Source organism: Staurois parvus, unplaced genomic scaffold (genome assembly GCF_062004578.1).
Source record: "Staurois parvus isolate SC_StPar_1 unplaced genomic scaffold, SC_StPar_1.0 ptg000012l, whole genome shotgun sequence".
NCBI lineage: Eukaryota > Metazoa > Chordata > Amphibia > Anura > Ranidae > Staurois > Staurois parvus.
In genome coordinates this window covers 1,634,974-1,659,875 of record NW_028317808.1, presented here as the reverse complement: position 1 = coordinate 1,659,875, position 24,902 = coordinate 1,634,974, and the positions used below count along the sequence as shown (strand labels likewise).

Sequence of the window (24,902 nt, the reverse complement as noted above, 5' to 3'; positions counted from 1 at the left end):
GCACAATGTGCTCCGCCCACTCATTGTTCCTTCGCAGCCTCACTTCCGGTTCCCTGTGCACACATGCCGGTTTGTATTTCCGGGTTGGCCTCTGAGTCTGTGCTGCAAGGTTCCCGGAGGATATCGCTGTGAGTAAGAGAGATGAGGTGGGGGATCCTTATCCTGGCCATATAGTACACAATGATAACGGGGAGGGGGCACTCTTATGAGTCAGTGAATCTTAGTGGAGCTACGGGCTCCTATGTGAACAGTGCACAGACCCCCATCAGCTGATTGCCTGAAGAATGCCATTGCTGCTTTCACCTTCAGAATGTTGCACTGATTTCATTTCAGACACTGGTGTAAAAGAAAAGTAGTGCTACAGAGACCACCATAAGTGTGTTCGACCAATTACATTCTGCCTTTAACCCTCTGTGGTCTGCATGATGAGGAGTGTGAAGGAATGTGCTCATTGATCTAGTATTATGTACTGAAAGTTAGGTGTGCTGGTGACCTTACACCGATCAGCCATAACATTATGACCACCCACCATAATCCATTGAGGTATGGATCACTGTGGTATCTGGCGCCATGCTTTAAGTCCTGTAATTTGCAAGGTGGGGCATCCATGGATTGAACATGTTTTTCCATCACATCCTGCAGATGCTCGATTGGATTGATATCTGGAGAATTTGGAGGCCAAGTCAACACCTCAAACTCACTGTTCTGTTTTTCACACCATTTTTGAATGTATCAGACCAAGCCATTTCTTCCATTGTTTGTGATCCAGTCTTGATGCTCACGTACCCATTGTAGATGCGTTTGGCTGTGGGCACGGGTTAGCATGGATACTCTGACCGGTCTGCAGCTATTCAACCCCATACACAACAAACTGCAGTGTGTGTTCTGACATCTTTCTATAACAACCAGTATTAAAGGAGAAGTAGGGCAAAAGTAGTAGCCCACTGTTGGCTGACATCACAATGCCAGTCCAGGCTCCGGGGCAATCTTGACTTTAACACCTTGGTCACATGACACTGACAACAGGACGGTGTAGTGATGTCATCGGCTGTGTCCCATGGACACAGCCTGTGACAGATCGCACTACTGCGCAGCCACGTGAGCAGCACCTTCTGACAGGACGTCATATGACGACCACTCAGCAGGAGGAGTGTCCCGCCCGGTCATCAATCTGCTATAGGCTGGGCGGGACACTCCTCCTGAGTGGGTGTCATATGACTTCCTGTCAGAAGGAGCCACGGCACAATCTGTCACCGGCAGTGCCCATGGGACACAGCCAATGACATCACTACACTGGCCCGTTGTCCGTGTCATGTGACCAAACTGTATACAATGGATGGCTTCCTGTCATGCCATCCATTGCATACAATTGTGTTCTTAGCTGTGATTGGTCAAAGCAGTCACATGGTACATACAGGGCCATTCACAGCTCATCTGTATCATGTGATGAGCTTTGCCCAATCACAGCTAATCACAACAAAAGATTGAATGAATCAGTTTCAGTAACAATGATTGAAAATATCAATGAAATACACTGGTATTAGTAATCATAATGTGTGGAAAAAAATAAATCCTGATGACTTGCCCCGAGTAGTTCAATGTTACTATGGTAACATTGTATTGCTCTGATCACAGTGTGTTGAAAAAATATTAGTTAAAAGAAAAAAAAATGTAATAAAAAAAAAAATTGAAAAAAATAAAAATTTTATTTTTTTTTTTTTTTTTACATACTGTCAACAGTGTCCCTGATCAACACCACGCCAGTTATATAATAAGGCTGTACTGGACTGGTGACAATATGTGGGGGAAAAAAAAATTGTGATTTTACTTTATTTTTGGTTTTTTTAAAATTCTACATTTTCCAAAAAAATTGTAACAAAAAATTACTACTTCAAAAAAACTCACCATGCCTCTTGCTAAATACCTTGTACTGTCTATTTTCCAAAAAATTGGTAATGTGGGGGGTATTTGTACTATCCTGGCGTTTTGGGGCCTCAAGAAATGAGGCTGTCAGAACATCAGGACTGATCGATTGTCAGATATATGTATATATAGCATGGTTTGTGGACTCTATAACTTTCTTACAGACTAAATAATAAACACTATTTTCAAGAAAGAAATGTAGAAGAATACATTCTGACCTAAATTTATGAAGATATTTTATTTATTTGCAAAATGTTATAAAAGAAACAAAGAAAAATTTGTTTTTTTCTTTTCAAATGATTTGGGTTTTTTTTTTTTTTTTAGTTCTATTTGTGTGAAAAAAAGATAAAACATTTTTATGGGTACAGTGTTGCATGACCACACAATTGTCATTCAAAGTGCGCCAACACTGAAAGTTGAAACTTGGCCTGGGCAGGAAGGGGGTAAAAGTGCCCAGTATTGAATTGGTTAATGACTGGATCCATCCAGATGCATGGACTGGCATCAGGACCGGCCTCTCAGCACACCACTGAGAGCCTGAGCCAGTCACTCCCTCCCCTCCACAGCCCAGCGCTCCAGTGAGCACTGGAGGGCAGAGCTCAGAGCCGGCGACTAATAGTCTTTCTAACTGCTGAACACTGAGAACTGAGCAATCAGCAGTGATTGATTGCTCAGTTCTCAGTCTTGTAGGCAGCGGGGGGACAGATGCAATTTTTGAACTACAGTAGTTTTTCTATTGGATTGGGCAACACTGGCCAGCCTTCGCGCCCCATGTACAACAGTGAGCTTTTTCAATATATTTTTTTTACCCTCCCCTTCACCTCCCTCCCCACTCATCTTTCCTATTTTCCATAACTTTTGTCCCCACCTTTTCCACACTTTGTGTCCAGTTCCCCCCTGCCCCGTTCCATTCTCTCCACAGTTATTTGTTTTCATACATACAAACTAACGTTCCTAACAACATCTGTTTTTTTACTTTCTCTCCCAATCACTTTCCCAGTCATCTTCCAGTCAGTGTGAAGCTCACAACATTTGCATTCCACCATCTCACTACGCACTCCAAAATCAGTCTGTCATCCAGTGTTCACAACATGGGCGTCATCAGATCAGTCTTGTGTTTTGCTAAGAAACAAATGATAAATACTGATTAGGGTTACATCAATGTGCATATCTATCTTCAGTGCAGTTCAGTTTACACTGATTTTTTCATCCTTTTTTGGGCCCCATGCACACTGACCACTTAGCTGGGCTGCAGGCAGCCTGTCAAACTCTTATGAGAGGCTGACAGCTGCTCTAGCTGGATGGTGCACCCTGCACAATTAGGACACTATGCACCCAGGGACAAATGCCCAGAATGCAAGAAGATTTTGCCGAAAAACTTGCATACCAGTCGGTGTCTGCCCATTTATGTGCATTCCTGTGCAATTCATAGTGTGAAACTAAACTTAGTTTCTTTTTTATGTCTCTAGCGTATATTACTTATGAGTCTGCAAAATGTTATAAGCTAAAAACAAACAACCACAGTAGTTAGTTTAGAACAGAGGTCAGCAGAATTTCAGCCCTTCAGCTGTTGCTGAACTACAAGTCCCAGGAGGGATTCCAAGACTGACAGCCACAAGCATGACTGCCAGACACAGGCATAAAGAGGTTCCTTCCATTTTTTTTCTCTCTGTATCTTTCCAGATTTCATAATATATAGTTAGGTCCATATATATTTGTACACAGGCACAATTTTAGTTTTTTTTTCAGGCATTTACCAAAACATATTGAAGCTATAGTTATATAATGGATATGGGCTGAAAGTGCACACTCTCAGGTTTAATTTGAGGGTATGTACATCCAAATTGGAGGAAGGGTTTAGGAATTACAGCTCTTAAAAGTAGATATCCCCCCCTTTTTCAAGGGACCAAAAGTAATTGGACAGTTGACTAAAAAGCTGTTTCATGGCCAGGTGTGGGCTACTTCTTCGTTTTTTCTTCATCAATTAAGCATGTAAAAGTCTGGAGTTGATTCTTTTTTTTAATTAATATTATTATATCTTTTATTTGTTTTTTTTTAATACAAAAAGGACATCAAATACAAACACAACTAAAAAACAAAGAGGAAACTTCACCCGTACATCCCAGTTGCATCATATTGTATTATCCCCTACCCCCATCCCCCCCCCCCTCCAATCCCTAATCCTTCACCACAATCCTAGTTTCTAACCTTTCTCATTATCTATATATATCTCCTCTTACATTTTTTCCCCGAAAATAAGACCTACCCCAAAAATAAGACCTAGTAATGTTTTTGTGAATTGCTGAAGTATAAGACCAACCCTGAAAATAAGACCTAGTTGTGGTCAGCTGTTCCACCACCTCTAGCACTGGCCCTGTGTACACCATTATCTTCTGTGTCCTATAAACATAGAAGTGCGGCTTTTGTGTTTCCAAGTGATAATCCCTCTTGTAAGTAACAGCACCATCTGCTCCCACAGAACCCCTCTACCTCTGTACTCACTGTGGGACAGGGAAGGAACAGATATCTGAGGGTGCAGTGTGTTTAGGGGTGGGGCGGTGCATCTCATCCTGCAGCCTAATGCGTGGAAGCCAATGCCCCAGGGGTGATCATTGGCCAGTGAGGAAGAAGCGGAGTGGTGAGTGAGTGCACTTGGTGCACTGTGTGGGAACATAGGACCCGAAGCTCACTTCTGCATCCCCTGTCTGCAACTCACCCCTGCACCCTGTCTGTGGATCATCTCTGCACCCTGTTTAAAACTCACCTGTCAATTCACCTCTGCAACACCTGACTGCAGGTCACAACTGTCATCTGTCATCAGCCAGCCCTCTCTATAGCAACCCTTATTCACAACTGCCTTCAGCTCGTCTCTGCACCCCCTGTCCAAACCTGTACATTAAAAAAATAAGACCTACCCTAAAAATAAGTCCTAGTGTGTTTTTTTTTGAGCCAAAAAAATATAAGACCGTGTCTTATTTATGGGGAAACACGGTAGCTCCTTTTCTCTGTCATGCATTTCATTAAAGCTCCCCCCAATGCTCTTCCACCTATGTTCCAACCAATTCCAGATATCTTTTAGATGTTTTAAAGGCCAACCAACTACTCCACATTTTCCTAAATGTTTCTATTTTATCCTCCTCAGTATGACACAACTCCTCCATCCTGTATATATGTTCTACTCTATTTACCCAGTCATTCATACTTGGTGGGTCTGGGGCAAGCCAAAATTTGGGAAGCAAGCCCTTAGCCTAACTAGATGGTATAATACCCTGTTCTTGTGTAGTTTTACCAAAGGTTTGAATTTATAAAATAGAGAAGTCTACGGATCTCTCTGTAATACCACATATCTCCTGGATATATTGTAATATTCCCTCCCAGTAATCTTGTATCTTTGGGCATTCCCCTGAAAATGGAGGGACTGTGTATAAAAATGGCTGCAGTTCCTAAAATTTGTACTTGATATTTATGTTCAACCCCTTGAATTAAAACTGAAAGTCTTCACTTCAAATTAATTTGGATTGTTGCGTTTTAATTTATTTTCGTGGCATCTGTACAGTAAAATAAGATATACAGTACTGTTAGGTCCATATATATTTGGACAAAGGCACAATTTTCATACTTTTGGTTACAGAGCCAAAAATATGAAAATTGTGCCTGTGTCCAAATATATATGGACCTAACAGTACTGTATATCTTATTTTACTGTAGCATGTTCTTTTACTCTCCAGTATTTTTATACTGATATTTTACATTGATTTTTAACCACTTGCCTACTGGGCACTTTTACCTCCTTCCTGCCCAGGCCAATTTTCACCTTTCAGCACTGTTGCACATTTTTTTCACACAAATAAAGCTTTCGTTTGGTGGTACTTAATCACCACTGGGTGTTTTATGCGCTGTAAATGAAAAAAGACCGAAAATTTTGAAAACAAAATTTCATTTTTCCTAATTTCCCTTATAACATTTTGCAAATAAATAATCCTTCTACACAAATGTAAGCCAAAATGTATTCTGCTACATGTTTTTTGTGAAAATAATGAACATCAGTGTTTATTATTTAGTTGGTAGGAAAGTTATAGACTCCACAAACTATGGTATATACGGTATCTAAAAATGTATAAATCCTGATGTACTAATGACTGATCTAATTTCTTGAGGCCCACAAACGCCAGGACAGTGCAAATATCGCTAAAATGACCACTTTTCAGAAAGTAGACAGTCTGAGGTATTTGGTAAGAGACATGCTGAGTCTTTTGAAGTTGTCATTTTTTTTTATCATAATTTTGTGAAAAATTAAGAAATGAAAATGGAAGTTTCACAATTTTTTTTTTTTTTAACATACTGTCACCAATGCAGTACAGCGTCACCATGTGAATGGCATTGCGGTGATCTGGGATACTGACTGGCGACAGTATGTAAATAAATAAATATATATATATATATATATATATATATATATATATATAATTTTTTTTTTTTCTTTTTCAATGTTTCTAATTTTTTAAAAAGTTATACTTTTTTTAATTTTTTTCACCTAGATAATTTAACTTGTCTTGTTTTATGTTTGTTATGGCCAGATGCTGGCTTCACTTTTTCTTTTTTTTTCAGCTTGACCTGGCACCTGGCCTTACCAATGTAATATGTGGGTCCATTTTCCACCTGCCGGGCTGTCGCTCATGGGTGACTTGATTGCCCCAGGTTGTCATACTTGGTCTAGCTGACCAAGGTGTCTGACCTGGCCAGTCAGATGTCAAATGGCCAGGAGAGACCTTCCTGAACTAACCCTAGGTTACTTCTCTTCTGTGTGTACCTTTTTCTCTTGTGTGACAGCGTCAGTAGGCCATTGTTTACATTGATTGTGTTAGTGTTTTTTAGCTCTCCTATTTTGTCTCAGGTCAGCCCACCATGCCGCTTGCTTTTATCTTTATGATGTAGATGGTGTATGTATCCTCTGACTGAGTGTTAGAGGCACTGAATGTTTTGTAATTACTTTGATGGTAACGCTTCCATCTGTATTGGATGAGACATGTTCCTCGGGATTCTTTGTATTGTTTAAACCTAAAATAAAGATTACATAAACAAAAAAAAGTAACAAAATATATTTTAATTTATTCTTTAAAACTATTTTAAGGTAGAACTATAGGCAAACTTTTTTTTTTCATTTTGGATAGAGTAAGGGAGGATTATGACCCCGTCAATTTTTCTTTTTGCCATTTGTGTCCCATTGGGGAGACTTCACTTAACTTCCTGTCACATAGCCAAAACAGGAAGTGAGAGAAAATTCACGCAAATTAAGTGGATCATTTGGGGCCCCCAGGTCACCAGAAAGAGTGTCCCTATTGAAAAATGTTCCCTGTATTTATGTTTTTAGGACAACCGAAAATTTTGGATATTTTTTTACTTTCAATAATAATGGTAAACCGGACAAATAGAGCGGGTGAATCATCATAAAAAGGGCAAAGGTAGCAACAATATCCACTTAGTACAAAACTAAGTTTTACCTTTTAGTTATACTTAAGGCATGATTACATTTGAAGCAAATTTTAAAGAAGGGATAGTGCTGATTTGTTTTAGGCTGCTACCATGTAACTGCCTTCTCTCAGACTAGAATTGGCCAACTCTTTATTATGGTTCAAATAATCCTAATGTGGTGTTTTTTTGTTTCTTTACAGGAGTCAGGTGGAGAAGACCTGATAAAACGTACTAGAGAAAGACTAATGGATGATTTAGATCACAATACATTTGAACTAGAAGAAAGGGATAAGAAACTTGATGATGTGGACTTAATAATGGAGCATCTTACACTAATTCAAATTGATCTGGAAAATGCCTCATCTGGTTCATTGGCTGAGAATGTGTCCTGTTCGGTAAGTGTTTTTTAGATATGAAAGACAAAATGCCACGCGTTAATTACCTATGCCAACATTCTCAATAAGATTCTTTCATGCTAAAATCCTGGTATCAGTACTTCTTACGTCACTCTGCTCATACCTGCAGGAGATCCAAGATCAACAGCTGCATACTTGTTCTGGGTCAGTGACTTACTGAATGGTGCGTGTTCTAGGTCAGTGACTTACTGAGTAGTAAAGAAAGAAGATCATCATAATCGCTAGGGAACTTGTATCTTTTAAAAGGAGTTGGGAATGATCTCACTTGTATTTCTGTCATACAAGGTGTTTTTAGTGGGCCAGTAAACCAAAAGTAGATATTTCAGTGAGGGGTTGAACCACCTACTGGCATATTGTTTCTTCAAGTGGTTCCAGAGGTGAGGTATCAACTTTGGAGTCCTCCAAACCCATTCCACCATGGAGTATTCAAATTTGTATCACTGTGTTCTACTCATAAAAAATAGCCCAGGAATGCAAGTCAGAGGATTTGGGAACTTAAATACTGAGATCATGCTGCTTTGGGGAGAGCCATAGAATATAAGGGTGTGTTTTTCACCATTCTTTTACCTACCCAATATTGAAATATCTTTGTAGGTAGAATGATCCTGTATAAACAACTTTAAAATACAAATGCAAAGTATTTTATTTTCTTACCAATTGTTGTATATTTGTACTTGAAATAGAGAAATGTTTTAAGGAAGCAGAGGCACTGGGAAAAAATGATCATGGCTAAAAAGAGTAAAAGAAAACAGGAAAAGGAAAGAAGAAAAACAAAGCTGTCTGGAAACACTGATAGAGGTATTTTGTCTTTTCTCCATCATTAATGTCTTACCACTGTCCATCCTATGTCTATATGTGACAGCCTCACAGCTTTAAGAACCCCTTAACCCATTTGCTACATGAACCATTGTTGTATTTTTTGCACACGTTTTAGGCCTGCAGATTTCATAAACGCCCCCAAAACATATATTTTCTGAAAGCAGAGACCCTGGTTAACAAAATGGTGGTAGTTCCAATTTTTTATGTCACACAATATTGGCACAATGGTTTATCAAGCACAAAATGTCAGTTAAAAATAGTTCATTTTGGGACACACAAATTCACTATATTAGCCAATTTTGGGGTAAAATTATAAAAGATGGTTGCGCCCAGTAAATAGATGCCCAACAGTTCATTACTTTCGAGTTACCATGAATAATAGGCCTAAAATATTGCTCTCACTCTAGTGTGCCTGGTGGTATGTAGCTTGTGTAGCACAATCAACACTTACATACGTAAGCACCCCCGACTCATGTGCACACATTCACGTGTGTGTGGATGGTGGGGAGGAGTGTGTCTTTTTTAGCTGCAGTGTTCACCTCTAGCTGTGTACTTTTCAGTGTCTTCATGGAAAAGGATGTGTCGCAGCCATAGGTGATAACAGCTGTTGAGCTGCATCCTGGAATTTGGGACATTTTCCACCCAAAATATATTAACCTCATGCTGAAAAGAGATCCCTTTGTGGATTCCAGTGATACCTTCAGCTGCAGCATCCTGCTAATATTGCAAGACCTTGGTGGGGAGTGTGAAATGTAGGCAAGAAAACACACACACACACTCTTTATTCCAAAATGAATTACATTAATTTTTTTCCTCAACATTCTACAAACAATACCCCATAATGACAACGTGAAAGAAGTTTGTTTTCAAATCTTTGCAATTTATTAAAACTAAAAAAAAACACATGTACATAAGTATTCACAGCCTTTACCATGACACTCAAAATTGAGCTCTGGTGCATCCTTGAGATGTTTCCACAACTTGATTGGAGTCCACCTGTGGGAAATTCAGTTGATTGGACATGATTAGGAAAGACTTAAACCTGTCTATATAAGGTTCCACAGTTAACAGTGCATGTCAGAGCACAAACCAAGCCAGAAAGTCTAAGGAATTGTCTGTAGACCTCCGAGACAGGATTGTAGCACGGTACAGATCTGGGTAAGGGTACAGAAAACTTTCTGCAGCAGGTCCCAGTGAGCACAGTGGCCTCCATCATCCGTGATTGGAAGATTGGAACCACCAGGAATCTTCCTAGAGCAGGCCGCCCAGAATGAGTGATCTAGAGGGAAAAGTGCCTTAACTAGGGAGGTAACCAAGCACCTGATGGTCACTCTGAAAGAGGTCCAGTGTTTCTCTGTGGCGAGAGGAGAACCTTCCAGAAGAACAACCATCTCTGCAGCACTCCCCCAATCAGACCTGTATGGTAGAGTGGCAAGACGGAAGCCACTCCTCAGTAAAAGGAAAATGACAGCCTGCCTGGAGTTTGCCAAAAGGCACCTGAGGAACTCAGACCATGAGAAACAAAACTCTCTGGTCTAATGAAACAAAAATTGAACTCTTTGGCCTAAATGCCAAGCGTCATGTCTGGAGGAAACCAGGCATCACTCACCACCTCACCAATACCATCCCTCCAGTGAAGCATGGTGGTGGCAGCATCATGCTGTGGGGATGTTTTTCAACAACAGGAACTGGGAGACTGGTCAGGATCAAAGGAAAGATGAATGCAGCAATGTACAGAGACATCCTTGATGAAAATCTGTTCCAGGGCTCTCTGAACCTTAGACTGGGGCGACAGTTCATCTTTCAACAGGATAACTACCCTAAACACACAGCCCACAGAACAAAGAAATGGCTACGGGCCAACTCTGTGAATGTCCTGGAGTGGCCTGGCCAGAGCCCAGACTTGAAGCCGAATGAACATCTCTGGAGAAATCTGAAAATGGCTGTGCACCGATGCTCCCCATCCAACCTGATGGAGCTTGAGAGGTACTGCAAAGAAGAATGGGACAAATTGCCTAAAAATAGGTGTGCCAAGCTTGTAGCATTATACTCAAAACACCTTGAGGCTGTAATTGGTACTAAAGGTGCTTCAACAAAGTATTGAGCTAAGGCTGTGAATACTTATGTACATGTGTTTTTTTTTCGTTTTTCAGTTTTAATGAAGTGCAAAGATTTCAAAACTAACTTCTTTCACATTGTCATTATGGGGTATTGTTTGTAGAATGTTGAGGGAAAAAAATGAATTTAATCCATTTTGGAATAAGGCTGTAACATAACAAAATGTGGCAAACGTTAAGCTCTGTGAATACTTTCTGGATGCACTGTATATATTTATCATGCGGCCTGTAGATCCACTAAATGCTGATTTTCCACCACCAGGTTATTCCAGTTGCATCCTACCCAACAAGTACAGTTCCCCATGCTTCTAATCCACCAATTTCAGCTCTTCCAAGTCTCCCCTGCCTCCCACCATGTACACCAACCCGATCCCCATTCTTACTGACCCATGCCTTACCAAGTTCTGCAGGTCAGCCATCCCAATCTCTGCTGGATTATTCCCAGGCACATGGCCACTCTTCCCTTATTTCCCCATTTACCAGGACCTTTAAATGTTTATTCCTAGTGGCTGTCCCCTTGTGAAGTGTGACTTTTCGAGACAACTGTGCCATTGCCAAAAACATCCCCAGAATTCATTTCATCCCCAGAATTTCATTTCATCTTTGTCGTGGCATGCTGGCTGTCCAAAGTGTTATCAAATCTGTATCCTTTTAAGGCATTTTTTTAATTTTTGAAACAGCCAAAAGTTGTAGGGTGCTAAGTCAGGGGAATATGGAGGTTGGTCAAGTTTTGAAATGGATTTCTGGACCAGGATCTCACGAACATTCAGTTCATTATGTTCAGGAGCATTGTTGTGGTGAAGCCACTTGTCAAGCCAGAGTTCTTGATTTTCTTTCAGAATTTCTTCTTCATGGAACGTTAACCATAATTCTGTTGCAGCAGAGCTAAAGTTTCACTCACAATTTTGCCAATTTTCACCCAAAATTTTATGCTAAACTGCTGCTTCACATTTATTTTCCAGCAACCGCGCAACTCGCACACATGTTATTTTGTCTACTACTTTATAAAGACCGAGTGCAAGTTAGAACACTGTCAGAACACACTTGAGTGTGAATGGCCGTGTGATTCACCACCATAGTGCTATGCCATGGACATTCTGGGAATTCAATTGTCACACCTCCTTTTTTTAATATCCCACACTTCTTCTTAAAACACTGTTACAAGCTGGATAACAAAATAAATGATCTGGATCTACAGAATTCATGCCAAAAGATACTGCAACTCTTGTTTATTTCAGTAAGAAGCTACCAGGGGTGGACTGACAACTCATGGGGCCCCCGGGCAATAGGGGATCATGGGGCCCCTGTGTCCTTGCCCAAACTCAAAAAAGCCTATGTAAAAGGTACCAGGGGCATCTCATGGGGCCCCCTACTGACCCCGGGCCCTCGGGCAGTGCCCGAGTTTCCAAATGATCAGTCCGCCCCTGGACGCTACATTATAAAGCTGAGTATTTGCATACTGACCAGCTCCAGACAGTGTTGGCTTTGTGCTCCAAGTTCCAGGGATTGCTTGGTTTACTTCTAGAAGTGTTCCCTTTTGTATGCAATTAACAAAAATACAGATCAAACATATAGTCCCCGAGCTGCATTTAGTACATTAATTGGACAGTTTCTCTTAGGCAACCTTAAGTAAATCAAAGGAAAGTTTTATCACGGATTATGAAATCTATTGTCAAATTGCATACAGTTATTTAGAAGATCAGCCTCATAGATGGCTCATGACTCCTAAATGTTCGCATTTTCAAAAAAAAAATGCCAGGAGTTAAATGTACTGCTATAGAAGTAATGTAAGTTAACATTAATGTGTGGACTGTTACACCATTATCGATTTAAGAATTAGGGATATTTGATAAAATGACAGGCACATGCTGAAGGCCTTTGTCAGTAATGTTTTACTCGCACACCAATGACAAAGTTTAGGTGGGATGCCAGATGTACTGTACATTTTTCTGAGTTTGAAAAATAAACCATGTTTTGATAAGAATTTGTGATATTGTTGCTTAAAGAGACTCTGTACAAAAAAGGAGCTTGAAGCCATATAACATGCCTATTTTGTCCCCATTCTTGCCATCTAACACCCCCAAATTCCTGAGCATAAGGCAAGATCCCACTGTCCTCTATGTGAAAGTGTTTTGGCCTAGTGAATGCACACTCAGACACCAAGAACTAAATTCCAAGAGAGACCTATGCCCAGAAGTGTACTGGGTTTTGTAGGGGGTTGTATTGGAAAATTAGGGTGACAGGGCAATGGAGACACAGTAGGAACAGGCATCTTATGCTGCAGTAAAATTCTTGAAAAAAACTGTTATGGAATTATTTAAGAATATACTTTTCAGCCAGTGATGTCTTACTCATTAAAAACAATGATTTCTTGTGTTCTCTTATACTAGATACTAGCCAACAACTGCACAGCAAAAGATTTTTAAAAGCTTTGACCAAAGAGCGTCTTTTAGAAGCAAAGGATTCTGGTACAAGACTTTGTATTGACTTGAGCATGACAGATCACATGAGCAAGAAGGTAATTTTGTAAATAGATTGCATACTGTTTGTTGCAAGCACTCCAGCAATAGCTGCACATTATTTCCAGTACAGATTTTCTGATAGTTACAAGGATCCGTGCCTGGAAAATGTGTATTGACACAACTGCTACTAGTCCGCCTTACTTTCTATGTATGTGCCCCAATTAATGAAGTTAGAGCATGACTCCAGCCAAAGTGGCAAAAAGTGTTAGAACCCCATTCAGGTTTTGATATCTATGGCTACCCATTCCTTCACTTTCTCTCCCAGCAACACTGGGATAAGAATGGAAGAGAACAAGTAACTCCAGGGATTATAAAAAAAAGTTTCAATGCTTACTGTCCACTTGACATCTTCTCACCAGGACAGCAAATGAGGAGAAATCTCCTGAGCTGCAAACTGCAGTAAAAACCTGACAAAACAATTCACTGGAGCTTAAAATTTGAATAAAAGTTAGTGTCAGATATCTGTAGAGGCAGACCATATATTAAACATTCATCATTTCCAGATATATTTTTCATTTTTTAGGAATTAAGTCGTCTGGCAGCCCAGATCAGGAGGCTTTATGGGTCAAACAAGAAAGCTGCAAAACCATTCTGGCTGTATCTGACAGGTTTTGTACAACACAGTCTGTTATATGATGAGTGTGTGCGAATGAATGACGGATTTGTCAATTATCTTGTAAGTTTATTTCTGCAATTTTGACTATGTTTATAGTACAATGGATTGAGTGCTACATTTTAATGTTAGCTATTTAAACTTAAATAAATATTTGTCCTTGTTTTGTAAAACTGTAAATTGTATGTATTAAAAGAGATTTGTGTAGCCTCACTTTGGCTTCTTTCCAGAGTTTAACTGCGGGCTTGCCATCTGTATGTTATTTATGCAATGTGGTAAAGCTTGTATTTGCATATTTTTCCAGGTTGACTCAACAGAAAGCAGCTTTCTTGATATTTTTCCATTAGAATCAATCACATACCTTACTCCAGACTCGGACCATGGTAAGTTTGTGGGACGTAAATCTTTTGTCATGTGGTAAAAGCTTGTTGCATTGCTCCAAATAGGCAAAACATAGGATTGTTTTAAGCTTTTAAAATAAAAAGCCCTGCCAAATAGCAGTCATCACTATAAAAGCCTCTTCTCTATACCACTTGGAACCCAATTAAATATGTTGCTATAAGGGATTAATTTCCCTGCCTCTGGGATTAAAGTGATTAAAAACGCAAAAGGTTTTTCACCTTAATGCAATTTTTGCATTAAGGTAAAAAAAACCCCTTCCAATAACTGTTCCTTCAACCCCCCTCCCTAAACACGAGTCCTCTCTCAATCAGCACTATGCCTGTCAACAGGGCCGCTACTCTGTCTTTCTGCTTTCATAGAAGACTCTGAGAACAGTGGGAGCCATTTGCTCCTGCTGCCGTCAGTCAAATCCTGTGAGGAGAGAATGGGGAGAGACGTAGCTGAGCCAGACTGTGTGTGTCTGTGGACACACACAGCCCAGCTCAGGAGCACACCCGCACGGGTGCCCCCACAGCACACACAGCTCTCCAGCAGAGAAGGTAAGGGGCTGCTCTGTACCACTGCACAGAGCTGGTAAGTATAACTTTTTTTTTTTTTCATTTAAACTTGGGGAAAAAAAGCCTTTACAACAACTTTTAAACCCTACCCACCTGCCTTCCCCCTGCCCAATGAGGGGGGTCTCAGTGGCCAAAGACGGTAAGGTCATTGCACAAAGTGGGGTAAGATTTATACCTGAAGTTATAAAAGTCAAACCGATATTAACAAACTAAAACCATTATCAGGAGAATGCATAAAGGAGAGATTTGGGGCTGATAAATAACATGCGGTGTCTGCTCTTACTTTAAAATGTCAGATTTTAACCAGACCTCCATTTGACTGCAATACACACTACCTAAAGTGACTGTTAAGTTTGTTTTTCTTTAAATAACAAATATGTTATACTTGCTTTGTGCAATGATATTGCACCGGGCACCCCTGAACCTCCTCTTCTGTGGTCCCCCACTGGTGCTCCTCCTCTATGTGCACTCCCATAGGAAGCTGCTTCCTGTGGGGGCACATCTGCAGGCTCGCTCCAGAGCCTGGCTGTGTGCATCTATTGACACACACATAAAGCTTCACAGCTGAATACAGTACTGGATCGATCTAGGAGTCAGGTTAGTGTTTAGAGCTGTCCACCATACTGCCCCGTACTACATCACTGACCTAATATCCAAGTACCGCCCAGCATGCACACTCCGCTCCTCACAAGACCACCTTCTCTCTAGTTCCCTGGTCTCCTCCTCCCATGCCCACCTCCAGGACTTCTCCAGGGTGTCACCCATCCTCTGGAACTCCCTGCCCCAACCCATCAGATTATCACCTACTCTCCTCTCCTTTTGGCGCACCCTGAAAACCCATCTCTTCAGGGAAGCCTACCCCACCCCCTGCTAACCTGCCGACCTCCTCCACTCTTCCTACCACTCCATCCCCCACAGCTATCTCCTCCTGTGTCACCATCCCCTCCCTCCTAGATTGTAAGCTCGAAAGAGCAGGGCCCTCGATCCCCTCATGTTTTGCATTGTATTGATATTGTTCTGTCACATGTTCTGTCGCCCTTTGTAATGTACAGCGCTGAGCGAACCATTGGCGCTTTATAAATACTGTATAATAATAATAGAGGGGGAGAAGGGCACAGCAAATGCATTAAGGTAAAAAACATTTTAGCTTTAGAACCAATTTAATGTACTGTATATTCAGGCAGAGATTTGCTGTAATCTGCATTCTCTCTGTCCACATTTGAAATCGCAGTGTGCAATTGCAGCCAACTTCAGTAAAATGCTACTGAACAGTTACTTCAATACTGCAGGACCAGCTTGTTGTTAGTGTTCACTGAAAGTACCATCCCCATACTAGGTGCAGGAATTATATACTGAACAATACAAACATTACATGGATCCAGCTAGCCAACACACATATAGTAAAACATAATGATAAACTGTTTCTAGCAATTAGGTTGAAAGCAGGAGGTTTTTGTTGCCTACATTTGTAAATGTATGTGAAGCCTAACAGCCACAGCAAGACAGTTTTGCAAAGTGCGGTCCTGTAAATTAAAAAAAATAGATCCAATTAAAGAGTATTAGCAGTCATATTGGTTTAGAAGTCTGCACATCTATCTATCATTTTAAATCATTATTTATTTTGGTGACCTATTTCAGCAAATTAAAAACACATTTGTACTTCCATATTTTTTTTCAGTGGATTGGTGAGTATTTGTAGGTTTATACATTTTTTTTGTATTGCATGGATGTAAGAAAAGGAAAAAAAAATGGTTTAACATGTTTTTGCTTTATTCTAAGTCCTTGAAGATATTGACCCATCTAAAGTGTATGTTCTGGGAGGACTGGTTGATGAAAGTATTCAGAAGGTCTGTATAAAAATGTTGCAGTTGCCTATTAGACTAGACATAGAAATTGTTCACGTTTCTGTTTTCAGATCTGTTAAAAGTAGCATATCACATGTACTGTAAATCATAATGCCATGTTTTCTTGTGACTTAGAAAGTAACTTACTACAAAGCTAAACAGAATGGTCTGCAGACTGCACGACTGCCAATACAAGAGTATATGGTGAAGAGGGAAAATGAGAAAAATTTCCACTCTGAGATACTGGCCATTAATCAAGGTGGGTTTTTCGTATGCTAATATTATTGATTGTGTGTGCGTGTGGGGGGGAATTTACTACAGCTGGAGAAGACAGAATCTGGAGCCGCTGTGCATAGTAACTAATCAGTTTCTAGTCTCCGCTTGTTCAGTTAAAGTAGTTGTAAACCCTGAAATATGAACAAAACATGTCGCTCTAGTGTGTGCTTGTCTCAATTAGGAGCATGTAGCATCATTACTGTCTGCTGCTTTGTACCTCTGCTATAAGCATGAGTCACTTCTGATGAGTTTTCCTGACACCAAGAGAAAAATGGTGATGGGGAGGGACCTCCAGCAGATTGACATCCTCAACTCAGTTTATGTGAGCTGTGTGTAGGGGGTGTGTCCCTTCCTCCAATCAGTTCTCATACCTCTCTTCTTGGAGCTCTGCAGACTGTAATTTCAGCTCTCTGCTCCCCATTTTCTGAACTTTCAGACAAGCTTTATCAATTCAGCACATTGAATGTACAGAAGAAAAGATTGCAGATAGACAGGTGCAACCTACCGTATTTTCCGGCGTATAAGACGACTGGGCGTATAAGACGACCCCCTACTTTTCCTGTTTAAAATGTAGTGTTTGGGCTATACTCGCCGTATAAGACTACCCCTCTTCCAATGCACACCAGTGGGAAGAATCGTGCCCCATCATTGGTGTCAGTGGGAGGAATAGTGCCCCATCATTGGTGTCAGTGGGAGGAATAGTGCCGCATCATTGGTATTAGTGGGAGGAATAGTGCCCCATCATTGGTATCAGTGGGAGGAATAGTGCCCCATCATTGGTGTCAGTGGGAGGAATAGTGCCCCATCATTGGTGTCAGTGGGAGGAATAGTGCCCCATCATTGGTATCAGTGGCAGGAATAGTGCCCCATCATTGGTATCAGTGGCAGGAATATTGCCCCATCACTAGTATCAGTGGCAGGAATAGTGCCCCATCATTGGTGTCAGTGGGAGGAATAGCACCCCATCATTAGTATCAGTGGCGGGAATAGTGCCCCATCATTAGTGTCAGTGGAAGGAATAGTGTCCCATCATTAGTATCAGTGGGAGGAATAGTGCCCCATCATTGGTATCAGTGGGAGGAATAGTGTCCCATCATTGGTGTCAGTGGGAGGAATAGTGCCCCATCATTGGTATCAGTGGCAGGAATAGTGCCCCATCATTAGTATCATTGGGAGAATAGCACCCCATCATTGGTGTCAGTGGGAGGAATAGTATCCCATCATTGGTGTCAGTGGGGGGGGGGGAATAGTATCCCATCATTGGTGTCAGTGGGGGGTGGAATAGTGCCCCATCATTGGTGTCAGTGAGGGGTGGAATAGTGCCCCATCATTGGTGTCAGTGGGGGGGGAGGAATAGTGCCCAATCGTTGGTGTCAGTGGGGGGGGGGGGGGGGGGAGAGGAATAGTGCCCCATCGTTGGTGTCAGTGGGGGGGAGGAAAAGTGCCCCATCGTTAATGTCAGTGGGAGGAATAATGCCCCATCATTGGTATCAGTGACACCAACGATGGGGCACTATTCCTCCCACTGACACTTGCTGACCCTGTTCCAGTATGGTGGTGCTGCTGCAGCCAGCATATGTGGTTGCAGCAGCACCTAAACACGGCACACTTACCTGCATCTCCACTCGATTTTCGTGGGGCCGCTCAGCTCCGCCTCCTCGCCGGTGATTGGCCGCCTGTGTGCCTTTCCTGAGCTACAGTTCTGGCGGCCAATCACCGGTGAGGATGCGGAGCCAAGCAGCCGCGCGAACATCCAGTGGACAAACCGAAGGAAGGAGCGGCCGCCCTTCCTGGACCGGATCGTCGTGGGACCGGAGCCAGGTAAGAGACAGCAGCCCCTGCCCACCCCTGTACTTAGTTTCCCTTCTGTTGGAAGGGAAACTAAGACGTATAAGACGACCCCCGACTTTTGAGAAGATTTTCAAGGGGTAAAAAGTCGTCTTATACACCGGAAAATACGGTATATTGGAAGGATTTGTTTCATCCCCATGTATCCCCTGAGTCACTTCACTGGGTATATGCAAGGTTTTAGTACCAGATTAAGCGTTTAAAATGAAAGCTAGACACTGATTGGTTGCCATGCTGCAGATTCTGGCTGCACCAGGTTTTGTAAAATCCCCTCAATGTATTTTATGATAGTAAATTATAAAACATATACTCTTCAGTATGATTAAACATAGTATTTTAGTACTTCTGTGTGCAATCAGTGGAGTTTGGGGTTTATTATTTGACATATATTGATAAATACCAACCAAGTAGATTCAAACATTGAATCTCCAGCTGTCACTTTTCAGTGCAGAATTGAATTTGTTATTAGTGCAAACTAAACACAGTCTTCCATCAGACTCTGTAAATACAGTCCATTTTTTGTATTTCACTACACGCAGCAATAGCCAACCAGCTGTTGATCACAAAAACCCCCAAAAAAAATGCAACCTACCACCCAGTTTCTTTTGACATCAAAAATTGTTTGTGGTAGGTTGCACAATTACATTTTTTTTGGCTTGAGTTCCCCTTATAACAAAAAAATTTTATTGAATGTCCACTTATTGGAGCACATTGTTGATGGATTTGGGCTCCTCGGCTTTCTTGGAATCCCAGCAGCAGGCCTAGTGGTGTCACCATCACCAAGGCGAAGAGTGTAAGGCATGTCTGACCACCTTTTGAGGTTGTTTCTTTTGTTTTTATTTGCTTTAACCTAGCATTTTTTTCCTTCCAGAGTGGCCTAGCTAATAGGCAAACCTTGCATTTTCATACAGAGTCTGTATTTAAATTGTTAGTGAAACTCCTGTTTTTTTTGTCTATTTTGAATGTATAATGAACATGATCTTGTTTACACTTTTCTTTAGTGTTTGATGTGTTATGCACATACCATGAAACTAGAAGCTGGCCAAAAGCATTAAAAGCTGGTGTCTCCCAAGGAAAAGGCTTTATACTTCGTGATCATGATGAACTATAACATAAATGGTTATAAACTTTAAAAAACATCTACTAGTTTGTTTTTTGTTTGTGTTTTTTTTTTAGAATAAGGTTGGCATTTTTTAGATAGGTTCACCTTTTTGCAGATAATATTTTTTCTAAGCCTGCAGATCATGGGTGCAATCTCAGGTCCCTGCAGACTTTGCATAGCTGTATGCCCATACCTCATACGGGCAAGCAGTTACTTGAGAGGTTATCCTCGTAGGTCATCGGGAACTACAAGCCATCTAACCATTCTGCTATGAAGCCCAGATCTGCAGAGGACTGCATTTATGGTTGTTGTTCTGAACTTTGTCCCATCTCTGCACTGGATCATTGAAACTCAATCAGAGTGACTATCATGTTCTTGTTCACCTCTCTTTCTAAAGCCCTCCTCCGATTCCTCAGTTTGGCCAGGTGATCAGCTCTTGGAAGAGTCCTGGTTACGCCAAACTTTGAGAATAATGGAGGCCACTGTACTCTTGGGAACCTTCAGTGCAGCAGAAATATTTTGTTGCCTTCCCCAGATCTGTGCCTTAATCCTGTCTCTGAGCTCTGCAGGCAGTTCCTTTTGACCTCATGACTTTTGCTGTTCCTGTACAGTATACACTGTCAGCTTTGAGGCCTTTTATAGAGCACTGTGCGCCTTTCCAAATCATGACCAATTTTATTTACCACAGGTGAACTCCAATCATGATGTAGAATTATCTCAGCAATGATCAAGGGAAATGGGAGGCACCTGTACTAAATTTCAAGTGTTGTTGCAAAGGGTCTGAATACTTATGCCAATGTGATATTTCTCTTTTCCTTATTTGTAAACATTCCTAAAATTCTGTTTTCCCTTTTTGTTATTACGGGGAACTGAGTGTAGATTGAGGAAAAAATGAATTTAAACTGTAGGAACAGGCTGCAACATAAAAGTGAAAGGGGTCTGAATACACTGTATATGTAAAAAAAAAAAAAATCAGGCACTATTACAAGGGCTTGTTCAAATGGACATTTCTTGGCATTACAGTCAAGGCTGAAAAAAAGCTTGATGACCAAGTTCAACTTCTCACCACTGCAGCTGAAGCCCAAAAGGTAAAAACTGCAATTGTTGCCAATTTTTCTTCCTAGAGGAAGACAAATTCCATTCTCTATATCAGAATCCCATAATGATATGCCTGCTGTCCCATTTATGACTGACAGAGGCTCCTGTCAGAAATCATGCCACTGCAGGAGAGGAGATCACTCCACATTTTCCCAGCTCCTGAAAGCAGAGTGTTACAGCTAGGGTAGCCCAAGCTTAGAGGATCACTCTTCACATAAGGTAATGACCATGCGCTGAAAGAACTAAGCAGTATTGGCATCATAGGGAGACTTAAAAGTCTCCCCATGATGTTAGTACTGCTTGTTTTTTAAAACTCTGTGTGTACTGGCCTTAAAGTCATTACAGGCAATCAGAGAATCATACAAAAAAAAATACCACTTTCAAAGCGATTGTAAGTACACAGCTTTTGTCTAAAATTATTTGAAGGGACAAGTATGAAGATTTTTTACATATGATTTTCATTTAAGCAGTATAGTTTTTGTCCACAAATACAGTACTTAACTTTAGAATTTTCTATTCTGTCAAACAAGAATTTTTGTAACTTTCCTGTCACTTTCAATAGTTTGTTTAGGCCAAAGCTGGCCCAAACAAAGTATTCCCATTACTAAAGTATTAGGCTTTACACACTGTATCATGCTATAGTAGCATCAGCTACATACACTATGCAGCACTGTTACAGCAGCAGTATAAGCGACGTCCCATACACTGCAGGGACCAAGTCAAGTTGACTGCTTCTCAGCCAGAGGACTCCTTGTATTTTTGTCAATGCATACAAGGCTTCCTCTGATTAGTTGAGGTGGAGACAATCATGTAACGTCATTATTGCCACCCTGAGCATATCAAAGGAAGCCCATTCTAAAAAATATACATGCCTTTTTGACAAACTGAAATCCTTAGGCCTCCTTCACACTGCTGATTAGATGCATTCTTTTGATTCCAGTGAAAGAGTCAGGCAAATAGCTTGGATATCCGCAAGTAAATACTCAATATGCGAATAGTGGCAGTGGCTGCCAGCTTTCATTAGTGTATTTAGGCTGAGCGGCTGCTGCTATTCACATGACCCAGTCATTCCAGCCACAAAAATGTTCTACTGGAATTCAGAGAATGCACCTAACCAACCCTGTGAAGAAAGCCTTAGTTGCCCTCTTGAATGCCGTATTTTTGATATACTGCGCAAAACAATACAATTCATTGTAATATGTCACAACCACTTTTCTTCCAAACAAGTCAATGGCAATGTAAACAAGCCATCTCAAATGTATAAAGAAAAGCATACCTGCCTATCCAAGTTCTGAGGCGCATGTTCTTACCTCATTACGTAGCTTCGTCCCCTATATTGTATAGCGGTTTAACTTTTGAAGTGAAGTTACAGGCTAGCTCTCCCCACACAGTGCTCTGGCTTGGCAATTGTATTGCATTGTGGGAAGTCATACATTTATGTGTCATACCCAGAAATACCAGTTAGGCCTCATATACACTGGACGTTTTCCTAACTCTCCTAGAAGTAGCATTTTGGCAGACAAAATGCCTGACGCTTGTAAAAATGTTTAGTGCATCAAGCATTTGGGTGTTTTCATATCACTGGCCAGAATAAATAAATTATTCGGGCCATCAAAATGAATTAATGCTCAAGTGCTGAACATGCCTAGCGTTCACATGTTTACAAGCATCAAGGTTGTTTTTTTTTTTTCTGCCAAAACTCTGCTGCTCCTATACGCACTGCCAATTTTTTTTACCTGCCTCTAAAAGATTATAAGTGCATGGACACAAATGCTAACGTGGAGACGTTTAGAGGCAGGGGAAAAAAAGGAGCATCATTAAAAGTCCTTGCTTATAACTACACTGGTGTGTAGGTATACAGTGCCATGTTTAGTGTGTGTGGAGGGGGTATTTTGTTTTAAAACTGCAAAGGTGGAACCCAACTTTAGAAGCATTCTTTCTGTAACCAAGTATCCCAAAAGTGTTTGTCACTTTCGGATAATGCTGACCCAACCCCTGAATGTTTGCAGTGCTCGGTAAGGTCACCATCAGAGTTATGATCAAAGAGTAATGTACAGTCGCCAGGAACATTGTTAGTACAGCAACCCAGAATGTGGGCACAAAAGCTATGCGTGAATGAGTTTAAAGTTATGTATAGGCTTCTTTTGGGAGCTTACATTATGGTACTGCTTATTGTCAAGTACCATTTACATAGTGAAAGGTACAGTTTTAGTTATCTACAGCGTCACACTTTGGAAAATGCCTTTAGTTTAAGTAGTACCTGAAATCCACAAAAGGAATGTGTCAAGAAGAAATATGGGAACTGCAACTGTTTTTTGAAGATGCAAAAAGTTGTGAAGCGCATCTTGTAATTTGAGAGGATAATACTTGCTTTACTACATCGACAGGAACAGAGTGGAGCAACCTTTTCAGAAGAGAATTCTTTTACTTTTGCTGGAAAACTGCAGATTTATCCACAGCACGTTAGCAAAATGTGCATATATGCATGGAGGGACACATTTTTTTTAGATCATGCCAAGCAGGGAATTCCTATTTACCTTACCTGCTGCCCTGCCATATTTAAAGTGATGTACACACTATAGAATGGAAAATTAGGGAAAAGCGTGGTTTGTAAATTACATTTCTTTTTGGGTTATGGACTGCAGCTATAAGCTAGTGCTGTAGCTGCTATTTATTCTGTAAACTCCTCAGCCTAATTTCCTCAAGTTTTAGAGAAGATGCAGAAAGAATGGACATTTCAAAGAAAATACAGATAACCAGGATTAGGACTTTGTTCTAACAGAGCAGAGGCTTGGGTAAGATCAGATGAATACATGAGACTTCAGTTTGTTGAATTGTTTGGAAACAAAGAAAAAAAAAAAAGTATTTCAGAGGAACAGCTGGCTGAGAGGATAGTGGTTTTAGTCAGTCATTATCTTTAAAGAATACAGCATCAGAAAGTTGTTTCCAGGGCAACATTGGGCCATTTATTGTGAGATTTTGAGCAACAACCTCCTTCCCTCAGTCAGACCATTGAAGATGGGTCGTGGCTGGGTCTTCCAACATGACAACGACCCGAAGCACACAGCCAGGATAACAAAGGAGTGGCTCTGTAAGAAGCATATCAAGGTTCTGGAGTGGCCTAGCCAGTCTCCAGACCTAAATCCAATAGAACATCTTTGGAGGGAGCTGAAACTCTGTGTTGCTCAGCGACAGCCCCGAAACCTGACAGATCTAGAGGAGATCTGTGTGGAGGAGTGGGCCAAAATCCCTGTTGCAGTGTGTGCAAACCTGGTCAAGAACTACAGGAAACGTTTGACCTCTGTAATTGCAAACAAAGGCTTCTGTACCAAATATTAACACTGATTTTCTCAGGTGTTCAAATACTTATGTTCAGCAGTGCAAAACAAATAAATTCTTTAAAAATCATACAATGTGATTTCCTGAAATTTTTTTTAAAATTCTGTCTCTTAGAGTGGGAATGCACCTACAATGTGAATTTCAGACCCTCCATGATTTCTATGTGGGAGAACTTGCAAAACCGAAGGGTGTTCACTGTATCTTGAAGGTGTGGTACACTTTCAGAAAGTGCATCAAACCCACAGGGTATAACAGAAGGCTATGGTCCAGTGCAGCTAATCCATAGGAAAGCCAGTGTGATAGAAGCCTAATAACCCTTTTTTAAAAGTGCTAATACGCCCATTGTAAAACTGATGTTTAACCACTTGCCTACCGGGCGCTTTCACCCCCTTACTGCCACGTCAATTTTCAGCTTTCAGTGCTGTCATACTTTGACAATTGCACGGTCATGCAACACTATACCCAAATGAAATTTTAATAGAGCTTTCTTTTAGTGGTATTTAGTCACCATTGGGGTTTTTATTTTTTGCTAAACAAACACAAAAATAAATAAA

At 40.9% G+C, this 24,902-nt stretch overlaps 1 protein-coding gene across 4 annotated transcripts; it reads left to right on the top strand.

Moving 5' to 3' along the window:
• Positions 1–24,422, top strand: TRMT10B (tRNA methyltransferase 10B). 4 transcript variants are annotated; one of them, XM_089674632.1, is made up of 9 exons: positions 1–128; positions 7,596–7,790; positions 8,495–8,609; positions 13,138–13,265; positions 13,793–13,945; positions 14,187–14,265; positions 16,621–16,688; positions 16,821–16,944; positions 23,397–24,422. In XM_089674632.1, the coding sequence occupies exons 2-9, from the start codon at positions 7,641–7,643 to the stop codon at positions 23,474–23,476; spliced, it is 897 nt and encodes a 298-aa protein (XP_089530758.1). In that variant the 5' UTR covers positions 1–128; positions 7,596–7,640; the 3' UTR covers positions 23,477–24,422. The 4 variants fall into 4 exon arrangements, with proteins under 4 accessions (XP_089530758.1, XP_089530740.1, XP_089530748.1 ...); XM_089674614.1 differs by lacking the exon at positions 23,397–24,422 and adding an exon at positions 19,811–19,948; XM_089674622.1 differs by lacking the exon at positions 23,397–24,422 and adding an exon at positions 19,811–19,948 and having other exon boundaries at positions 56–146.
• The last annotated feature ends 480 nt before the right edge of the window (positions 24,423–24,902 follow it).

Coding starts and splice junctions, on each gene's coding strand:
- TRMT10B (XM_089674614.1), top strand. CDS start 7,641: ATGGATGATTTAGATCACAATACATTTGAACTAGAAGAAAGGGATAAG. Junction 13,266..13,792: donor CAGATCACATGAGCAAGAAG/GTAATTTTGTAA, acceptor TTCATTTTTTAG/GAATTAAGTCGTCTGGCAGC. Junction 16,945..19,810: donor GATACTGGCCATTAATCAAG/GTGGGTTTTTCG, acceptor ACTTTTCTTTAG/TGTTTGATGTGTTATGCACA.